General features: G+C 46.0%; 1 protein-coding gene across 2 annotated transcripts in view; it reads left to right on the forward strand.

Annotated features, from left to right (window-relative positions):
• Positions 1-19,038, forward strand: part of HIF1A (hypoxia inducible factor 1 subunit alpha) — a 650,717-nt gene that overhangs the window by 256,688 nt on the left and 374,991 nt on the right. For both annotated transcript variants that reach the window (XM_069638929.1, XM_069638928.1), the window contains exon 7: positions 2,828-2,934. In XM_069638929.1, the coding sequence (XP_069495030.1) occupies positions 2,828-2,934 (107 nt within the window). The remainder of the gene's footprint in view (positions 1-2,827; positions 2,935-19,038) is intronic.

Below are 19,038 nucleotides of genomic sequence, written 5' to 3' on the forward strand. Positions count from 1 at the left end.
GGATAACGCTCGTACATTTAACATTAACAGTGTCTGAGGAAAAGACGGTCTCCAGTTATTTCCACGAAGTAAATTACTTTATGGTAATTAACTTAGTGGAAATTACTTCAAAATGATGTATGTATTTGTGGGTGAAGGGGCAAAAGGGGGCTGAGAGGGGGTTGAGGGAGTGGTGGTAGTGAAGGTGAGTTTGGGGGGACCCCCCCATAAAGTTAGATTTCGAAGTAATTTCCACAAAGTAAATTGGCACAAAGTAATTTATTTTGTGGAAATGACCTGGAACCGGAAAAGGCACAATTTTTAAATTCTACTTTGCATACTGTAAGAGAATGCCCATTGTCCTTATGGAACACCCTGTGGGAAACCCACACAACAGCAGCCATGGCTAACATTTCAGGATATTGCTCTTGGAATCCACTCAATGTTGCTTTTGCTCAGGGCAACAAGAGGCAAACAAGTTACAGCATGACCAGATTGATCATGCCTTCAAAAGTGGCCTTCTATACCCACTCAAATTCTTAAGGGAAACCAACAACTGTTTTTCTTATAGTATCTGAACATCTTCAAGTATCAGGCAGGAGTCTTCTCAAACTTGTGTAGAGCCTGTTGCAATTTGGTATTCTTTTCTGTCACTAACTTGCAACTCCAGGATGGCACTGTATCTACTCTGGGGACGCCTACTGATTAACCATGGAAGTTTACGAAAATCTCCCACTTCTTGTACTTTAAATAAAAACTCTGATGCAGTCAACAATTCAGTGTCCTTGTTTTCATCATAAACACTTAGATGGTCCTTAGGGCGCCTGGGTTGAGAGGAAGAGCATGAGCCATTTACACAGCCCCCATTGGAGCCCGGCCTCCACCTAGTCTAGCCAATTCAGCCTCCATCGGTTGTCTTTCGTCTGCCTCGGTTGCTCCTGGGTAAAGCTCCTGTGCTGCGGATGCAGAAATCAAGACATCTTCATCCTTCGCTGGGGTCTCATCACAAACTTGACCTAACTGTTGGAAGAGATCTTGAATACGTGACCTCTGAGCCCTGCTGTTCCCAGCAATTTTCTATTGCCTGTGGCCTTTTGTTTGCTTCATTTGAGTATTGGGAACCAAGACATCTGGTCTCTTCAGTTACACCTATCCCCATTGATATAAAGCCTTAACTACAGTACCAGGCCAGATGTGGCGGAGCCCGAGTCACAAATTCTTTAATGTGTCATGTAGTCAACATTTTCTTTAACATAAAACTTGACTTTGAAAACTTGCCTGCTTTCTGCTCTAGTCTTTAACTTTTGATTTTCAAACAGTTTCGAGCCATCTTGTCAAACCTGTAGTGTAACCAAAGCAGTGTATATTTTTGAATTGTCCTAGTTACATGTTTGGATTAGGATTGCTCACATTTACCAAACCTGGAATTTCTAAAGAGTAGTACTGTACTTCTAAAGAATGGTTTATGGAATGCCTTTATAATTTATAAGTCTTGTTGTTTAAGGCGTAACATCTTTTTTCCCCTCCACTTAGGGTTTTTACAGTGAATATTCTTTGCTAACTTTAAAACTTAGTGGTAAATCTATGGCTCCCTGTATTCTGTTTTTACTGATTTGTACACAGAATTACAGACGGAAATCACTTTTTCCTTTCTGTATTTATCAGCACAACAAAAAGATAAAAACAGAAATGCATACCTCTTTGCTGGGTCTTTAAGTTGTCAAACATGCATTGCAAGTCATTGGCTGTGCAAATTAACATAACCGGTAAAACATTAAACTGATTCCTTTTTAAGCTGTTTAACTGACTGCAGATGTGCAGCCCTTTACTTGTAAACGAGCGCAGCCTTAGCAGCTACCCATCACAGGCATCAAAGTGCTAATGTGTTTTTATCATGTAAATAAATGTGGACAAATACTAGTTATCACTTATTTTTTACATAGCAAAAAATTAATGTGGAAAAATACAGAAAGAATTGCCCAAAAATTCACACTGATAAATACAGACAAACGATTAATAAATACCATAAAATCGGGTGCCTTATATATAACACATTTGGAATTACCAAATGCTGTGTTTATATGTTTATAGTGTCTTACATACCTTCATATGTTAACTATGCAGCCTACTGATAATCAGAGTATTTTCCAAGTTGCATGCCTATACCTTTACTTAACAATCTTTGCGATTGTTATCTGTACTCTGCACAAGTCCTACCTTCTCCTCAATTTAACCCTTGGTGCTCAGCCTTAGTACCAGCAAGTTTGGGTAGACTTGAATGTGAACCTTGTTTGACAAGTTGGCTTAACAAAAACCCTTGCCAGAGTAGCTTCTGAGACGGGGGTAGGGTCACTGACACAAGGGCAATGACTGACATATACTGTGTGTATACAAAGGTTTTAGTACAAGTGTTGTGCTTGTTTGTCTTTCCATATGGTGGATCAGGTTTGTGTAAAGGCAATAAAAACAAACCCAATGGTGTTGTATGTTCTTGTTGTAAATTGGTTCACTTTTATCTAGTGCGTAGATGCATTGTTCTATATTTAACTATAGGTTGGTCTTCATCTCTGAGCGATTCAAATACGTCTAAATGCACCACAAAACAAGGCTGTAAATGGCCTGACATTCAGTGTGAGAACAAAGCAAACTGTGTTGGTTACATACTTTCAGGAGACACAATGGTAATCGTGATGTTGCAATTAACATCTTTAAAGGTCTGAAAATGTTCATATATTCTTGTTGATTACCAATAGGAGTTGTGGTGCTCTACTTATCATTTTGTGTAGATTGGTGTTTCTGAAACAGAATGAACGATTTCTGGTGACTGAACTCTTATTTCATTTTAAAGGATCACAGAACTGATGGGGTATGAGCCTGATGAACTTTTGGGTCACTCCATTTATGAATATTATCACGCCTTGGACTCTGATCATCTGACCAAAACTCATCACGACAGTAAGTTGATGATCTTAAGAATTAATTCACACATGCAATTCATTGTTTAGTCTTTGTGCAATAGTCTTGATGGCTTTTTTGGCAGAGATTTTATTGGGGCGGGGGAGAGATTACGTCTGTTCTGATATTAACATTGACTATTACATACTTGGTTAATGGGAATGTAATTAAATACGTTGCAGAATTTCTTCATGACACTTTGTGAACTATGCACCTTCTGGAACCACCTGTTGCTGTATCCCCAATATCTTTTTGTCTTGTTAAACACGAGCAAGCACTTTGGGGATAGCTCATGTGTTGAGCCTCTTGACATGGTGCAAACCTGAACTTTCACAAGTTTAAATACTTCAGTGCAGGCTCAGCACTTGATCCTGCTGAAGTTGATTAATTGAGCACCATTACATATGGGAATAACATCTATTACAGCTCATCCAAGCGGGAGCTTTCTGTCATGAAGTGCAATATAAGAAAATATTATCTGTAATTGTTTGTAATTGTTTTATAGAACATGGAAGGTGCAGATCGCCATTGATAGCGGTGGGGGATGGATATGGATGAGGCGAGCGTCTGCATGTTATTTTGAGAGTTCAGCACATCCCACCTTGTATGGAGTGCTGAGGGGAAACATTGTCTCAGTTTTTCACTGTTCCAGTTACTATTTCAGTAATGTTTAGTTGCTGTTACAAGTTCATCTGACAGGCTACTGGCAGTGTACCTTTTTGGTACAAAAACACGCCCATCCTATTTTTTATTTTCAGTGGGTCTTTAGTGAACAGGGATACATTATATCAAACGGCAACAACCACCACACTACCCCTGTCTCCTCCCTTTACTGATTTCAAATGGCCATCTTGTTATTATTGTAGTAGTAAATTCCTCCAATCACTGCACAAAGAACGCCAACTTCTTATGAAAGTATAAAAATGCAAATTATATTATTTTTCTGAGACTTGTATATCTCACCTATTTAAACTTTTCTAATAAAATAACTTACAGTACATATAATAGTGCAAAAATGTGCAAATGGGATTAGTTATAGTTCCTTAAGTGCAAAATACAAGACCAATCATTGAGTGCATGTTCACACATGCTCATACAGGGAATGCGATATTGGTCTCAACATTTTTTGATTTTTCTGACCTAAACAGATGTGAGGTAAATTCGTATGGAGCTGATAGATTGATGGTTTGATATGAAATGCTGCCCAAACTGTACTCGCAGCAGAAATACGAAAGACTGCAATAGGGAAATAAACTCTTCTCAAAAGAAAAATAAGAATTGACAAAGCTGTCCAGGGGTTTTAATAGATTGGATCTTGGAATACACATGATCGACTCTTGTCTTGACAAAGTCCTCAATCAATAATCACGAGACCGCTGTGGATGAGTGTATTTCTGTAAAAAGGGCCAAAATACTTTGGTGTCGACATAGTTTTTATAACATCCTTGTTTGGTTATATAAATGGAACTTGTAGGGATATTAAGCAACAACAATCCCTAGGGAAATATGTTTCTGATGCTTGTTAATCTGCTTAGAATCACATGCTGTGCATATGGTCCGACATCCAGTGGTAACCGCAGAGTAGTGTATCTTGTCTTTCGGGGACCGAAAGGGGACGTCGGCATAGGCGTGTCTGTAACACTATCCCTATCGTGACATGTGTAGTACCCAAAATCCCTCACGTGCCGAGGTCCCTCCGATTGTTTATTTCCGCCCAGATAACTGGTCGCCCTACAGCAGATCTCTTACTAGAGACATTGTTTATCTTACTGAATTTTTGGTTTATGCCCCGTTAAATCACTTCGCCTAATAAGAACATCTTCGACAAAGACTACGGAGGAATCGTCTACGGCTGTGGTCTCGGCGCCTAAGATCCAGTGGCTGGATTTCCACGTGGTCGGGCCCTCTGGCCGACCTATACAGTAGGGAGAGTGGGTTCGGGGTGGCCATATTGTTATGTCTTTCCTCCTTTCCACTTCTTTCCCTTTCGTTCTGGTCATCCTTCCCTTTTGCTATGGAAAGGACTCCTTTTAGATTCTGCCCTAAGTGTAGGGTCGGATATTCTTGGAAGGACGAGCACAGGACGCGTAACGCCTGTTGCCGCCACCCCGCCCCCACCCCCCCCCAGAGCAGGACGAAAAGCGGTGTTCGGCGTGCAAGCTCCTTAAGCCAAAAACCCTTAAGGATCGCTGTGTAAAGCGGTGGGCCGCGTACGCCATGTCAAGCGTGGAGCCTTCCTCCCCTACTGCAACACCAGCCGGAAGTGACGGGGGTACTTCGGATGACCAAACGTCCAATGCGGATGTTATAGACCTTAAGGGGGACACTTCTAGGTCCACCACGCCCGTCCCCGACCCTTCTAGGCTCGACTCTGGTCTTGCTACAGGGACTACACCTGGCGACAAGGGCGTACATAAACATTGCACTAAACACACAACCCCTATGCCATCTTCAGCGCCTTTGTCGAAAAAGGTGAAAGCACCAACGGGTCAGTCGAAAATTTCGACGGTTCCCTCGGATCGTGTGGATCCAAGGCCTTCCCCGCATCCGCAACAGCGCATGACGACTGGACAAACAAAAATGAATAAGGGCGCTACTCCCCAATCTACACGCGCTGAAATTTTGGAGTCCGAAACTTTGACGATTTCCAAGGCCTCAATAGGTCCGAAAGTTACGACTAGGCCTCTACCCGGCACTCCGACCGCTGGGCCTTCTGGTGCCGCGGACGGCGTGTCGGCTACCGTTGCATCATCGGAGGCTTTGTCTCACGACGATTCGGTTACTATCGGATAGGATCGCAGCGGCGGTGGGCCTTATCCTGGTCCCGCAGAAAGTTATGGGCCAGGCCACGGAAAATTTTTCGACGGGCTTGGGACGCGATTCCGATGACTCTTACGTGGATAGTTAAGAGCCTCTCTCAGACACCCTGAGAAGTTCCTCTCAACGCCAAAGGGCAGAGAACGTTGCTTCTCCCCACCTAGACCCTTTTAGGTCCTCGAAATGGACTACTGAAAAGTTAGAGGGATGTATGGATCGGCTGGAGCAGATTATTAGTTCTGCTGACCAGCCTCCGCCGAAAAAGGCTCGGGTAGACCCTAACCTTCAAATACAAGATGTTCAGCCTCAGGTTTTCCAACAGGAAGACGTGGCCCACATGGACACATACAGGGACGTCTATACTGAAGAAGAGGAATCCTCTTTTCTCGAAAATTATGAAGATCAACAGGAGACGACGGAGAACTGGGAGGAAACCCAGCAGGAAGGACAGGATCCTTGGTCACATCAAGATCAGGACTCTGATATTTTGTGCGTCGATTCTCCCCCTTCCACCTCGGCTCGCCAGGCCTCCCCTGTGGATGACCAAATGGCTTTCAACACCATGTTGAAAAGCAGCAGAATTCTTCAAAATTGCCACTCAAGAGGCTTTGCCTGAGCAGGATTTTTTGGAAGACATTATTAAGGAAAAACCTCCGGCAAGTCAATCCATTCCCCTCCTTAACTCTGTTAAGAGGCGGATTGTTCCATCTTTAGTCGCACCTGCCCAGACAAGGGCCGTGAACCCGAGAGTCGAAAAATGATTTCGGCCTTCTCCTTCCGACCCTCTATATATCAAGGGGCATGCCATCCCGGACTCACTAGTTGTGACTACTACTCGTAAGCGGACAGGGGTACCCCTTGCCACTGGAGAATCACCTCCGGACAAGGAGTCTAAAAGATTGTATTCCCTAGGCAAACGTGTCACGTCAGCAGCGGCGTATTCGGGTTGCTAATAACACTACGTTATTAGCAAGCTATGCCGATGCCCAATGGAACCTGCTCCAAGAAGGCCTTCAAGAAGTCCCAGAACCGGCCAGGACCAAGCTTCTCGCCATTGTTGCGGAAGGAAAACTGGTTAACCAGAATGTGGTTAAAAACATTCTAGATACTGCAGAAACATCGAGCAGATCCCTTGCACAAGGGACTCTTCTGAAGAGACACGCATGGCTGCATACATCGGGATTTAGACCTGAAACTCAGGCCTCTCTCATTAATATGCCCATCGAAGAGTCAAACCTCTTTGGGAAAGCAGTTGATGAAGCTTTGGAGACAGCCAAGAAGCAGCATGAGACCTTGAAATCTCTGCAACAAATTACACAAAAACCCTCTTCCCAGAGGGGTAATAACTCTCGGCGGTCCTTTCGAGGACAAGCTTGTGCCGGTCAAAACAACTACAGCACAGGCAACTTCAACAATAACCAAAGATCTGGAAGCCCCCCTTACTATCACTGAAGGGGTCAAACGCGGCAGAGGCCCCAATCCCAGAGGAGCCACAGCCTCGGGTCAGAAATGACCACCAAGTCCAGGTCCCCTCCCATGCCTCCCCGGTCGGGGGCGATTAACATCTTTCCTCACGGCATGGGAGGGGATAACTTCTGACCAGTGGGTCTTAAAGACGGTCGCCCACGGTTACTGCGTGGAATTCTCCCGACCTCCACAGTTCAGACCACCGCGTTCACTGCGCCTTTCACAGGACCATCTAAACATCCTGATTCAAGAGGTGGAAGCACTGCTGGAAAAGGACGCCATAGAAGCCGTCCCTATTCTTCAGGTAAACAAGGGTATTTATTCAGTGTACTTCCTTGTACCCAAAAAGGATCTCAGCATGCGTCCTGTTCTAGATCTGCGCCCAGCGAACAAGTTCATAAAACCCCAGAATTTTTGCATGGTAACACTACAAGAAGTGATCCCATTGCTGAAACGGGGGGACTTCATGGCAACAAAGGGTATGAAAGATGCATACTTTCATATTTCAATGTTGTCAACGCACAGAACATTCCTAAGGTTCATGATCCAGGACAAACGCTACCAGTTCAAAGTACTCCCCTTCGGCATCGCCTCGGCGCCAAAGGGGTTTACCAAAGTCCTGGCAATGGCAGCAGCACACCTGCGCAGACTATCAGTCCCAGTTTACCCTTACCTCGACGACTGGCTCATTACGGGGGACTCGTTCGACACTTGTTTTTTGAACACCCAAAAAACTGTAGATCTCCTTCAGCCTGGGCTTTTAAATCAACGGAAAGAAGTCCAGCCTAGTCCCCAGCCAAGTAAAACAATTCCTTGGGGCACTAATTTGGACAGAAGACGGTCTTGTCTTCCCCTCCAGTGAGAGGGTTCAGAACATGCTCTATCAGATTCCTCAATATGTAGCTAGTCGAGAGGTGACGTTACGCAAAGCGATGCTATTGCTAGGGATGATGGCGTCATGTATTTACTTGGTCCCCCACGCGCGGCTGCGCATGCTTCCCATGCAAGAGTGGCTCAACAGCCAGTGCTGTCAGGCCAGCGGACAATGGGAAGATCTGGTAGTTGTCTCGCCAGCCCTCGTTCTCGCTCTGCAGTGGTGGCGAGGGAAAACCTCCTGAAAGGGAAAACCTTCACCACCCCTGCAGTGGAAGCCACTCTCACGACAGACACATCTCTCACGGGGTGGGGGGCTCACCTGCTTCAGCAGACAGCACACGGAGTGTGGTCCCCTCAAGTAGCGTCCAATCATATAAACTTACTGGAGCTATTAGCAGTGTTCAAAGCATTGAAAGCCTTTCAAGTACAACTGCAAGGGAAGACGGTGCTGATCCTAACCGACAGCACTACAGCAATGTATTACCTGAACAAACAGGGGGGCACTCACTCTCCAGGTCTATCCAAGCTGTCCCAAAACATTTGGATATGGGCTCTCAAACACAAAATGTTTTTGTTGTCCCAACACGTTTCAGGGGAACTCAATATTCTAGCAGATGTACTCAGCAGAGATTTTCCTCTGCCAGAAGAATACAAATGGCGACTGCACGAAGACATTGTATCCAGCGTCTTTGCAAGAATGGGGGTTCCCAGAGACTGACCTGTTCGCTACTCAGGAGAACGCCCAATGCCAAGACTACGCCTCCAGGTACCCCCAGAACCGATCCAAGGGGAACGGTCTCTGGATAACTTGGTCGGGGAAATTTGTCTAGGCTTCCCCCCCCATTCCCCCCCCCACCCCACCCGACTCCCCTTCTCAATACAATAGTGCACAAGATGCACCAGGAACCAGTTACCATGATACTGGTGGGCCCCATGTGGGCCCGCCAACCCTGGTTCGCTCACCTGATGGAGATGTCCCTCTCCCCACCAGTCAAACTGCCCTGCCCGTACAACATGTTGTCTCAGGACAGGGGGGAAACCCTCCACCCATGCCCACAAACTCTGAACTTTGCAGCCTGGCTCCTGAGATCATAGCGTTTGGACACCTGCAACTCCCTCAGAGATGCATGGACATACTCGGGGAAATACACGTTATTGCTATGGCAGCAAATGGAAACGGTTCGTCATCTGGTGCAATTCCAAGGGCATCAATCCTATCGATTGCTCACCCTCACACATTGTTTTGTATCTAATCCACCTGTTGGACGCTGGGTTATTCTTCAATTCCCTAAAGGTTCATTTGACTGCTCTGTCAGCCTACACCACTTCACAGCAAAAAGTGTCATGGTGGAAAATACCAGTGATTAAAGCCTTTATGGAAGGAGTTAAAAGGATTTATCCTCCCATCTCTCACCCAGCTCCTGGATGGGATCTGAATGTGGTTTTAACCAGGCTCATGGGAGCTCCATTCCAGCCCATGCATAAAGCAAGTCTGAAGGACCTGACTTATAAAACAGCCTTCCTAGTGGCTATCACTTCTATCAGAAGGGTTAGTGAACTAGAGGCTCTTTCCTAAATTTATTTCCAAGTTGCTTGTGAACCAGTCAATCGAACTACCCACTTTCTTCCAGAACCCTACTAACATGGCCGAAAGAAGCCTTCACACGCTAGACGTGCGCAGGGCAGTCATGTTTTACCTGGAGAAAACTAAACCACTAAGAAAGACTAAGCAATTCTTCGTTTCAGTGGCAGCTGGTAGAGAAGGGGATCCTTTCTCTAAATCGGCTATCTCAAGGTGGATTGTTAAATGCATCACACTATGTTAGACTCTTGCGAAGAGAGAACTGCCCTTCAAGGGTGTCTAGTCAAAGGATCGAATCTAAAGGGTTGACAGGTCAAAGGATCGACACCAAAGGGTCGACAGGTCAAAAGGTCGATTTATTTTTTTATTTTTTTAAATTATATTTTTTTAGGTTTTCGTTTAGGGAAAAAATGTGGTTTTTAGCAAAAAAAAAGGGGGTTGGGGGACCCCCCCCCCCCACAAAAAATGTGGAAAAAAAAATCGATCCTTTGACCTGTCGACCCTTACACTGTCGATCCTTTGACTGGCAACCCCCTTCAAGCCTAGAGAACATTCTACTCGAGGCACTGGGGCATCCATAGCACTCATTGCAAATGTTCCCCTAGAGTCCATTTGCAAAGCGGCAACTTGGAGTTCTGTACACACATTTACAAAACACTATTGCCTAGACACTCATTCTAGGTCTGATTCTCAGGTGGGACAAGCAGTACTAAGACCTCTTTTCTCTACTGTTCCTTCTCACAACCCACCTCCAACTCCGGGTACTGCTCGCTAGTCTATGCACAGCATGTGATTCTAAGCAGATTAACAAGCATCAGAAGATGTGCATTACTTACCGTAATAGCATTTCTGATGATTGTATCTGCTTGGATTCACAAGCGCCCTCCCTGCCGCCCCACTCGGGGTGGAAGGAACATAGGCTTCTTACTACTTTGTCTCTTTATGTACTCACTCACTATAGCCTTGGGCTCCCTCATGGCAGAAAAAAATACAATCGGAGGGACCTCGGCCCATGAGAGATTTTGGGTACTACACACGTCACGACAGGGATAGTGTTAGACACACCTATGCCGACGTCCCCTTTCGGTCCCCGAAAGAAAAGATGCAATACTCCGCGGTTACCACTGGATGTCGGACCATATGCACAGCATGTGAATCTAAGCAGATACAATCATCAGAAATGCTATTACGGTAAGTAATGCATGTCATTTTAGGTTCTCTCAAAAGACCAAGATAGTTGAGAGTTGGCTTTATCACACACGTTTTCTTTACTGAAGTTGTTAAGGTCAGAAAATAAGTAAGTGTTTGAGAGCAAAATCGCATTCCGTGTATGAGCAGGTGTGAACATGCACTAAATGACTAATTTTAACTGTATTTTGCACCTAAGGCACTATTACTAACCCCATTCGCACATTTGTGAACTTTATATTATATGTACTTTAAGTTATGTTATTAAGAGTTTAAATAGGTGAGAAAGAAGTCCCAGAAAAAGAATAACATTTGTATTTTTATACATTCATAAGAAGTTGGAGTTCTATGTGCAACGATTAGAGGAATTGACTGCGACAATATTCGCAAGATGGTCATTTGATATCAGTAAAAGGGAGGAGGGTATAGTGAGTGTACCTTTTTGTACTACATTTTGTGGACTTATACTGCAGGCTGTCTTCGCAGCTGCAGTTAGGGACACAGGGGTCAACATTTACCTAAAATGGCGGCTGTACTTTAAGCGCTGTTCATGATGACTTCTTACTTGACCCTTTTTTTACCCTTCTGGGTTGGTGAGGCCTGGATGGGTCTTTTGTCTTTGCCGGGCCTCCCTTGGAAAGTCTGCCACGGTTCTCGGAGTGCCTGAAAGGACAAGAAGGGAGGGAGGTAACCAAAACTCCCCTTGACTTTGTCCTGTAGTGTGCCTGCCTTGGAACCAGTTTGAACTGGGAGTCTGGCTGTGCCCCTGGACAGCCGGCCCCCAGATTTGCATGAAAGGCTTGAATGGTGAGAGTTCAGAGCGACAGGGAATATCTCTTGAAGACTACTTCCTCCCATAGACTGGTGGGATCAACTAGTCTGCAGACCACCCGCATTTTGGGCCAAACCACAAAGAGCTATGACCCTGCCGGGCTGCAAACTCCCAATACCCTGGGACCTGTGCCATTTTGCGATGCAACTTTGTGTGAAGCGTGGAATCGGCTGAAACCTCCTGGGCATCCTTCTGGGCCTGCAGTTACACTTTTCTACTCCTTGAAGTCCCCTCAGCTAGGTCGAGGGCTGAGAACCAAAGAAAAGTCCCCCAGATGGCAAATGTTACTCAACTGAAGCCTGTAAATGGCTCCAACACACCAGTGCCACGAAGATCCACTGCTGGGCCTCCCAATGCCCAAGTGCATCCATCTGTTCCCTCCAGTTCATTCTTCAGCTATCCAGTCCAAGAAACCCAAACCAGTGACAACTGTTGCCTCACCTTGGGGACCAACCTGCTGCGCCAAGTTCTTCATTGATACAGTACTGTTCCAAACCTAGGTACTTACCTTGGTCTTGTTGCGTTGTTCAGGTGTTCTTGGATGGCTGCAGTTAAGCTGTTACTTGCACCCCCCTTCAAGGGCACCCTGAGTCCCATTAGGGTGAACAACCCATTGGGCTCTAAATTGCTAAAACTATTACATACCTGCAAACCAGAATACATCCTCATAGACTTTGTTCTGTTTGCTGCCTACCTACCCCTCTCTTTCTCTGGCCTTGGTCCCTGGCACCCCAGTGCCCCCCTTGACATGTTGTGACTCATTTAGTATAGGGTTGGACTTTTGAAGAGTGGTTAAACAGTTAAATGTACTCTTGCAGATTGAATTAAGTTTGCTTAGTAGTATTAATAGTTTTCACGCATTTTTGTGTTGCTTTACATTTCTGATTTAAAGTGTACTACCTTTTATTCTACTGTGATTTCACTATGTTAGGCAAGATTGTGTGCAGTACCCTTTGGGAGACTACAGCAACCTTGTCTTCCTGGCAATGTGGAATCCAACCTTTGTTAGAAGTCTGTACTACACAGGTTGGTAGTGTGGCTGAGCAGCCAGGCTTTTCTCAAGAGGGGTCAATATGAGCAGCTGTAAGGTTGTAACAGTTTCACAGTGACAGTTATTCAAATAAACACTTACACTGAAGGTTTCTTGATTAAACGGTCAGTTATATAAGCCTTCTTCAGAAGGGAGCAAAACATGTAACAATTATAATATACGTCAAAACACGCTCTGTTTCTCTAGATCAGATGGTAGCCATTGGGGATGGCACACAGACACTTCCTACACCTTCAGGTGACTTAAATAGCTAGGACACTGCGGACATTGATTTATCACTGGTGGATTTCGAGCAATACTGAATTTGGGGTAAAGGATTGGACAGGGCAATAAAAGGTTAACAAATAATTCATAAACGGCTAAGTACTTTTTAAACCCTCCAATGTAAAGTAAATTAACCCTTTCCTGGAGGAAAGACAAAAGCACAAAGACAGAGGTAGAAGAATCTCTCAGGGATCCAGGACAGTCAATGTTAGTTGAACACAGTCTAGGGGAGCTGAATATCTTCTTTGCAGGTAAGTAAAAGTCTTGCACAATGTTTTTAGAAAGGTTTGTAGAAATAAGATTCACTTGAAGGGCCACAAGTAAGGAGGCTTGTGAGGGGCAAAGCTGCAAGCAACTCTGCAATGGCAACCAAGACAAGTCTCAACTGAGACCAAGTAAGGCTACACAAAAAGAGGTAAGTCCTCTTAGGTTTACAGTACCTTTGGTTGGAAAAAAATGGTTCCAGTTGGCTTCTGACCCTGTGTGGCTCTGCAGATCCTGTTGTTCCTGTGCCTCAGTCGTGGAGACAAGAGGGAGGACTTCTGGGGACTCCTGCAACACAATGGGAAGGTTGGCGGCAGCAAATGTCAAGCTTCAATTCAGCTGCACTTCGTGGTTTCAGCTCCTCGCGTCTCAGCAAGTAGCACCACTGCAGACTCTCGGATACCACTCTAGACTTTCCTCACATCTGGGGTCCAGCACTCTTTGAGGTGGCTCAGGCTTGGTCAGTCCTGCTGCAAGGGAGTCCAGCGGATCTTCCTGAGGCTTGGGTCTGAACTTAAAAGTGTTGCACTCGATCTGGTGTTCCCCTCCCTGGCGCTTCAGTTCCTGCAGCAGTAGCAGTGGAAGTACAGCCAGCTCCGAGAGGATGTCCACACGAGTTCACTTTGGGGTTGATTGGTCCCACCAACCCAACAGAAGTCACCCTTGTAGGGGTTCTCTAGGCGAAATTAATTCAGAGCTTGAGCACAGCAGCAGAGCTTCACCGGACAAACCAACAGTCCAGGAGTTGCAGCAGGCGTCTCTTCCAAGTTCTTCTTCGGATTCCTTCGTCCAGTGGTCGACTCTGCCTTCCAAGCCAAAAAGCCTCGCCTTTCATGCAGGTTTCTCCCATTCATTCCAGCCTAGCTGTCAATCACACAGCAGGGTGATTGTCTCCAAGGCTTCGAAAATGTAATTCGTATGTCGAAAAAAGGTCTCATTCTCTCCAGGTTAGAAATTAAAAAGTCCTTAAGTCCAGCAAAAGTGCTTGGGGTCTCTAAGGTAAAAGGGAATTAGTTCACGTTTCAAGGCACCATAACTCTTGAATAGCCTGAATATATTTTATGGGTTCTACGTCTTTTCCCCATTCTGCATGCCATAATCGCACTGATATCTGACGTGTCTGAGTACTGCGTCTGTAGAGCTTGCCAAACGGCCGCTCGGCAATTGGAAAACAGCGAACCATTGTGTGCCGTGTTCTGTGTTTCTCCTGGGTATCCTGCTGTTTTCCATACATCGTCTGCAGCCTCTCTGCGGATCAAAAAGAAGTATCTATCAGAGCACACCTAATTACTCAAAAACTAAATAACTATTTAGAGAAATTTTATTACAATTCTGGGTGCTGGGGAGGAATACACGCCCTGACACTGCAGCATGTGTTAAACATAAAACAAAAAGTGTCTAAACTTAAAGACACTCCCGTCCCCTGCACACCTTAAAAGCTGAAATAAATCAGTCAAATTTCATAACATTTGCACTTTTATATATAGAAAGAATTGTCAATTTAGAACATAGGTAACAAAATATCTTCATAAAAGTACAGAAAAAAGGTATCAACTGACTTCCAATATGGCCAGCATGAAAAACAAATCAAACCAGACAAAGAAATAAGCTCCAAATTTTGAACTGCAGCTTCAAGCTCTACGCGTTTCGGGGACTATCCCCTTCTTCAGGAGCAAAAATATCTGCAAGTATAGATATATATAAAATTAGAGGACATCTCACATATCATTAAAGGTTTGGACAAACTAAACACATTAAATAAAGAGAATACATTAAATAATTATGTACACATAAATCCAACCACAATTCTACATAACATACACAAGTGGTTGTATATTCACATTCTCTGAGGATCGCCACTAGTAAACCTTTTACGTCCACTAAAGCTCATTTTTTGTCTTGCTGTCCTTTCCATTTCCCAGTACCCACGGTCAACAAGGGTAACCTACACCTCAAATTTTCCTTGTTGATCTGTTTCCAGGGTATGTACTGAGATCGCCCCCCCCCTCCCTTTTCCAGTAATGGGAACTGTGACAGCCCTGCCCCCCCACAAGTGGCTTTAGTGGATGTGAATGCCCTTGCCAGTTCTCACCTCCTTCGTGCTGGAAAGTCTCTAAGCCTTTGCACATATGGGATTGTCATCCAGGCTGTGCAATGTAGCAGTGGACTATTGTACTCGCTAGTGCTTGTCACCCCGCACTCCCCCCTGTATCTTTGTTTGCTCCGTGCGTGGAGCTCTGATTGGTATGTTTCTCTGGGTTCTACGTTATTTCGATGTGGTATTTTTCATCGCAGGTTTTTTCATCGCCGTTTTTTTTATTGCCTTTTTTTTCTGGAAAAACTCATTTTTTGTTTTTTTTTTTTAAATAATCAAGTTGCCCTACTCCTTCGTCCTCACTCCCTACCAAGTCCTCTTCAGGATCTTTGTCTCCCAAGTCACTGCCAAAATCGTAGTGGAGACTGTCTATTTAGTACCTTTGCTTTTTGTGGTTCCCCTTCTAGGTCAATCAAGTTCGTGCAGTCCCCCTCACGAAAGACCTTGTGTTGGTATTGTCTGGCAGCATAGCTGACCTTTCTTTCAGCGCTCTTGCTCCACTTGCATATCCCTTCCTTCGTTATTGTCAACAGTGGTCAATCCCCACCTTAGTCTTCTGTCCCTCACTGTGCGCTCCTCCTCCCTACATTTGTGCTCTTGCAAGTTGCTCTATTTGCAACTCCCTCCGTTCCCTCTCTGCTAAAATGTGCCTTTCCTCCTTGTCTTCCTCCCTTCTCCCCTGTCTTCGAGCTCTCTCCTTCTCCTCATCTGTCGCTGCTCCTGCTTGTTCTCTTCTGCCTTTAGCTTCTCCCTTTGTGCTGTTTTGCGTTCTTCTTGTTCCTCTTCTTTTTTTCTCTCCATCTCTTCCGTTATCTTTGCCCACTCTCGTGATTCCCTGCCCTCTATACACCCAGCCACTCCCTTACTCGCCCCTCCTGGTTCTCCTGCTGTCTTCCCATCTAATTTCAGGAGTATTTGTCCTCCTACCCACTCGTTCGATGTTATATCCTCCAGCCCTTCCCTCATGCTTGTCTGTATCTCAAAGTGCACCCCTTTTCCACCTCCTGCTTGTCTGGCCACTTTCTGCCCCTCCTCCTTGGTGTATGGTGGAGGTTTGAATATTGGATTGGAGTACCCCTCCACTGCTTTTAACCCCTGTATGGAGTGCAATCCCTGCATTCCTGCTGCAGCCCCTTCGATATGGTCAGGAGGAGGTGGGGAAGTGGGGGCTGAGGGAGTTTCACCAGGGGTCGCCTGTGGCTCACCATCCATTTACTCCTCGCCACATCCCCTTCCTCGTCCTGAAATGTTTTCTAGAGCTCAAATATTGACATACGATTGCTCAATCATTTCCCCTTATAAACCTCTTGCAAATGTGTGTGTAATGGCTGCAGCACATTTGAAGAAGCTCCCTCCCCTTTGGCCATTGCTTAGTTAATTTACCTTCTATGCTTTTCGTCCATTCCACGCTATATTTACAAATCTTGTCCTTATATCGCAGTAGGGCCTTACATAGGTGCTGTGGGCGTGTCCCCCGCAACCCTCAATGCATTGTTTTTAATACTTGTCAAAAACCTTGAGGTCAAGTTAACTCCTCAGTTATTTTTCAGAATATGCCTTATCATGCAAACTTTCAAATTTTGAAACAATTGTTTTTGTGCTGTCACAGGCCTCTCTGGCTCCCAACCAACTTCTCAGATGTGCTCCGCGCACCACCCTCTGTCTCCTCAGGCACTCCCACTAATCTCACACATGTGCCTTCCGCGCACTGTCTCAGAAGAGCTGACTCCGTCGTCGTGCTCTCCTAGTCCTATACAAAAACCTCCCTGGTGACGTCACCTCTGTACTAAATAAGGGAATGGTAGAAATCCCGAACAGAGCTCACAACAATACTTTCTCAATACACCGATATTTTCAAAACCCTGACATATGTCCACGGCCATCATCCTGACTCGGAACAGGGAATACCAATATTTCCTATGCTCAATCTGCACCTACAGCGTTGCCTTGTAAATAAAACGCCTCAGCAAGACTTAACTAGATGAGCACCACCTGCCGCAATTAAAGCTGGCTCCATTTTGCTAAGCCCTATACGCAGGGATACCATCATCCATGAACAGAGATAAAATGCCCAATCCACAGGCAATCCATTATTTACATAACTTCTGTCATCCGTACCCTTAAGTCAATAGTCTAGGCTATTCGCCCCCAAACCTTTTACCCCAATTTTGAATGTTCCCGAACCACAAAAATGACATCTACCTCTGCTCCTTTCTCCACTAATACTTCACAATACTCGGCAATACTTCACGATACTCAACAATACTACACCAATATTCATCAATACTCATCACCCCCACCCAAGATTTCTTTACCACCACCCTCAATTGCTGCGTGGCTGAGTCAATACTTCTACTCTGTGATCCACTGATGCTGCTCGGCCACGTGCTCTCCCCAAAGCTGCCACACTACTTCTGGTCTGCTGGGCTCCTCACTGACAGGATATTTCCAAGACGGCTCCTGACAGCCTCTGCACGTGGTGCACTTACGCTGAGCGAGGCACCTCAGTCTTCCAGGCACTGCGACAGAAGAGGCTATGCCGAACGGGGGTTGCAAACCATCCCTCTGCTACCACTTTGTACAGATATGCTAGAGAGGACCGGGGTTCACACTACGCATTCACCGTTCAGAGCACCAAGGGCCCAACAAACTCTTCCCCCGGCATACAAACAGAGGACTCGGCCAAGGGTAAGTTAGAACTGGCCTTTATTTTCCATTTCCATAACAAACAGGGATCATACAGGGGGATCAGAATTCTCCAGAATCACAGCTCCTGAACCTGTGTTAGGGGCTTTCGTTACGTTATGACCTCACATATCGGGGCTCTTCCCCAAAAACCTAAGAGCCCGCCTGATTGGGTGGTTAGGGGGCAGGCGGGTATCCCCTATAGCTGGCACATATAGAGGTTATTCTACTGGCCCTCAGATGTCAGGTGGGGTTGCCTGACTCTTCCCCAGAAACTATTACATTGTTGCAGGGTCGCCAGATTACCATTGGCCCTTGCCCTTGCCCTCTTTGTTGAGCCAGAGCGGGTTCGAGCGGTCGCCGTAGCCCCGTGTGGCCTGTTGCTGAGGCTGCCTCCCTAGCCCCGTTGGGCTCCAGTTAAGCCTCCTGTTTTTATTTTTTGGTGTTAGCGCTCCGTGCGCGTCTGTGTGGTGCCCCCTGCCCCCTCCCTCCCCCTCACTTCCTGGTTCCTCCTTCCCCTCTCCCTTCCCGCCCACCCCCCCTCTGATTGGCTGTCCTTGCAGCCGCTCTGGGACTACGGCTCGACCGCTCACCACGCTCGCTTCTTTGTTGAGCCAGAGCGGGTTCGAGCGGTCGCCGTAGCCCCGTGTGGCCTGTTGCTGAGGCTGCCTCCCTAGCCCCGTTGGGCTCCAGTTAAGCCTCCTGTTTTTATTTTTTGGTGTTAGCGCTCCGTGCGCGTCTGTGTGGTGCCCCCTCCGTCCCCCTCACTTCCTGGTTCCTCCTTCCCCTCTCCCTTCCCGCCCACCCCCCCTCTGATTGGCTGTCCTTGCAGCCGCTCTGGGACTACGGCTCGACCGCTCACCACGCTCGCTTCTTTGTTGAGCCAGAGCGGGTTCGAGCGGTCGCCGTAGCCCCGTGTGGCCTGTTGCTGAGGCTGCCTCCCTAGCCCCGTTGGGCTCCAGTTAAGCCTCCTGTTTTTATTT

The sequence above is a fragment of the Ambystoma mexicanum genome, chromosome 14 (assembly GCF_040938575.1).
Source record: "Ambystoma mexicanum isolate Mex_15411 chromosome 14, UKY_AmexF1_1, whole genome shotgun sequence".
Lineage (NCBI taxonomy): Eukaryota > Metazoa > Chordata > Amphibia > Caudata > Ambystomatidae > Ambystoma > Ambystoma mexicanum.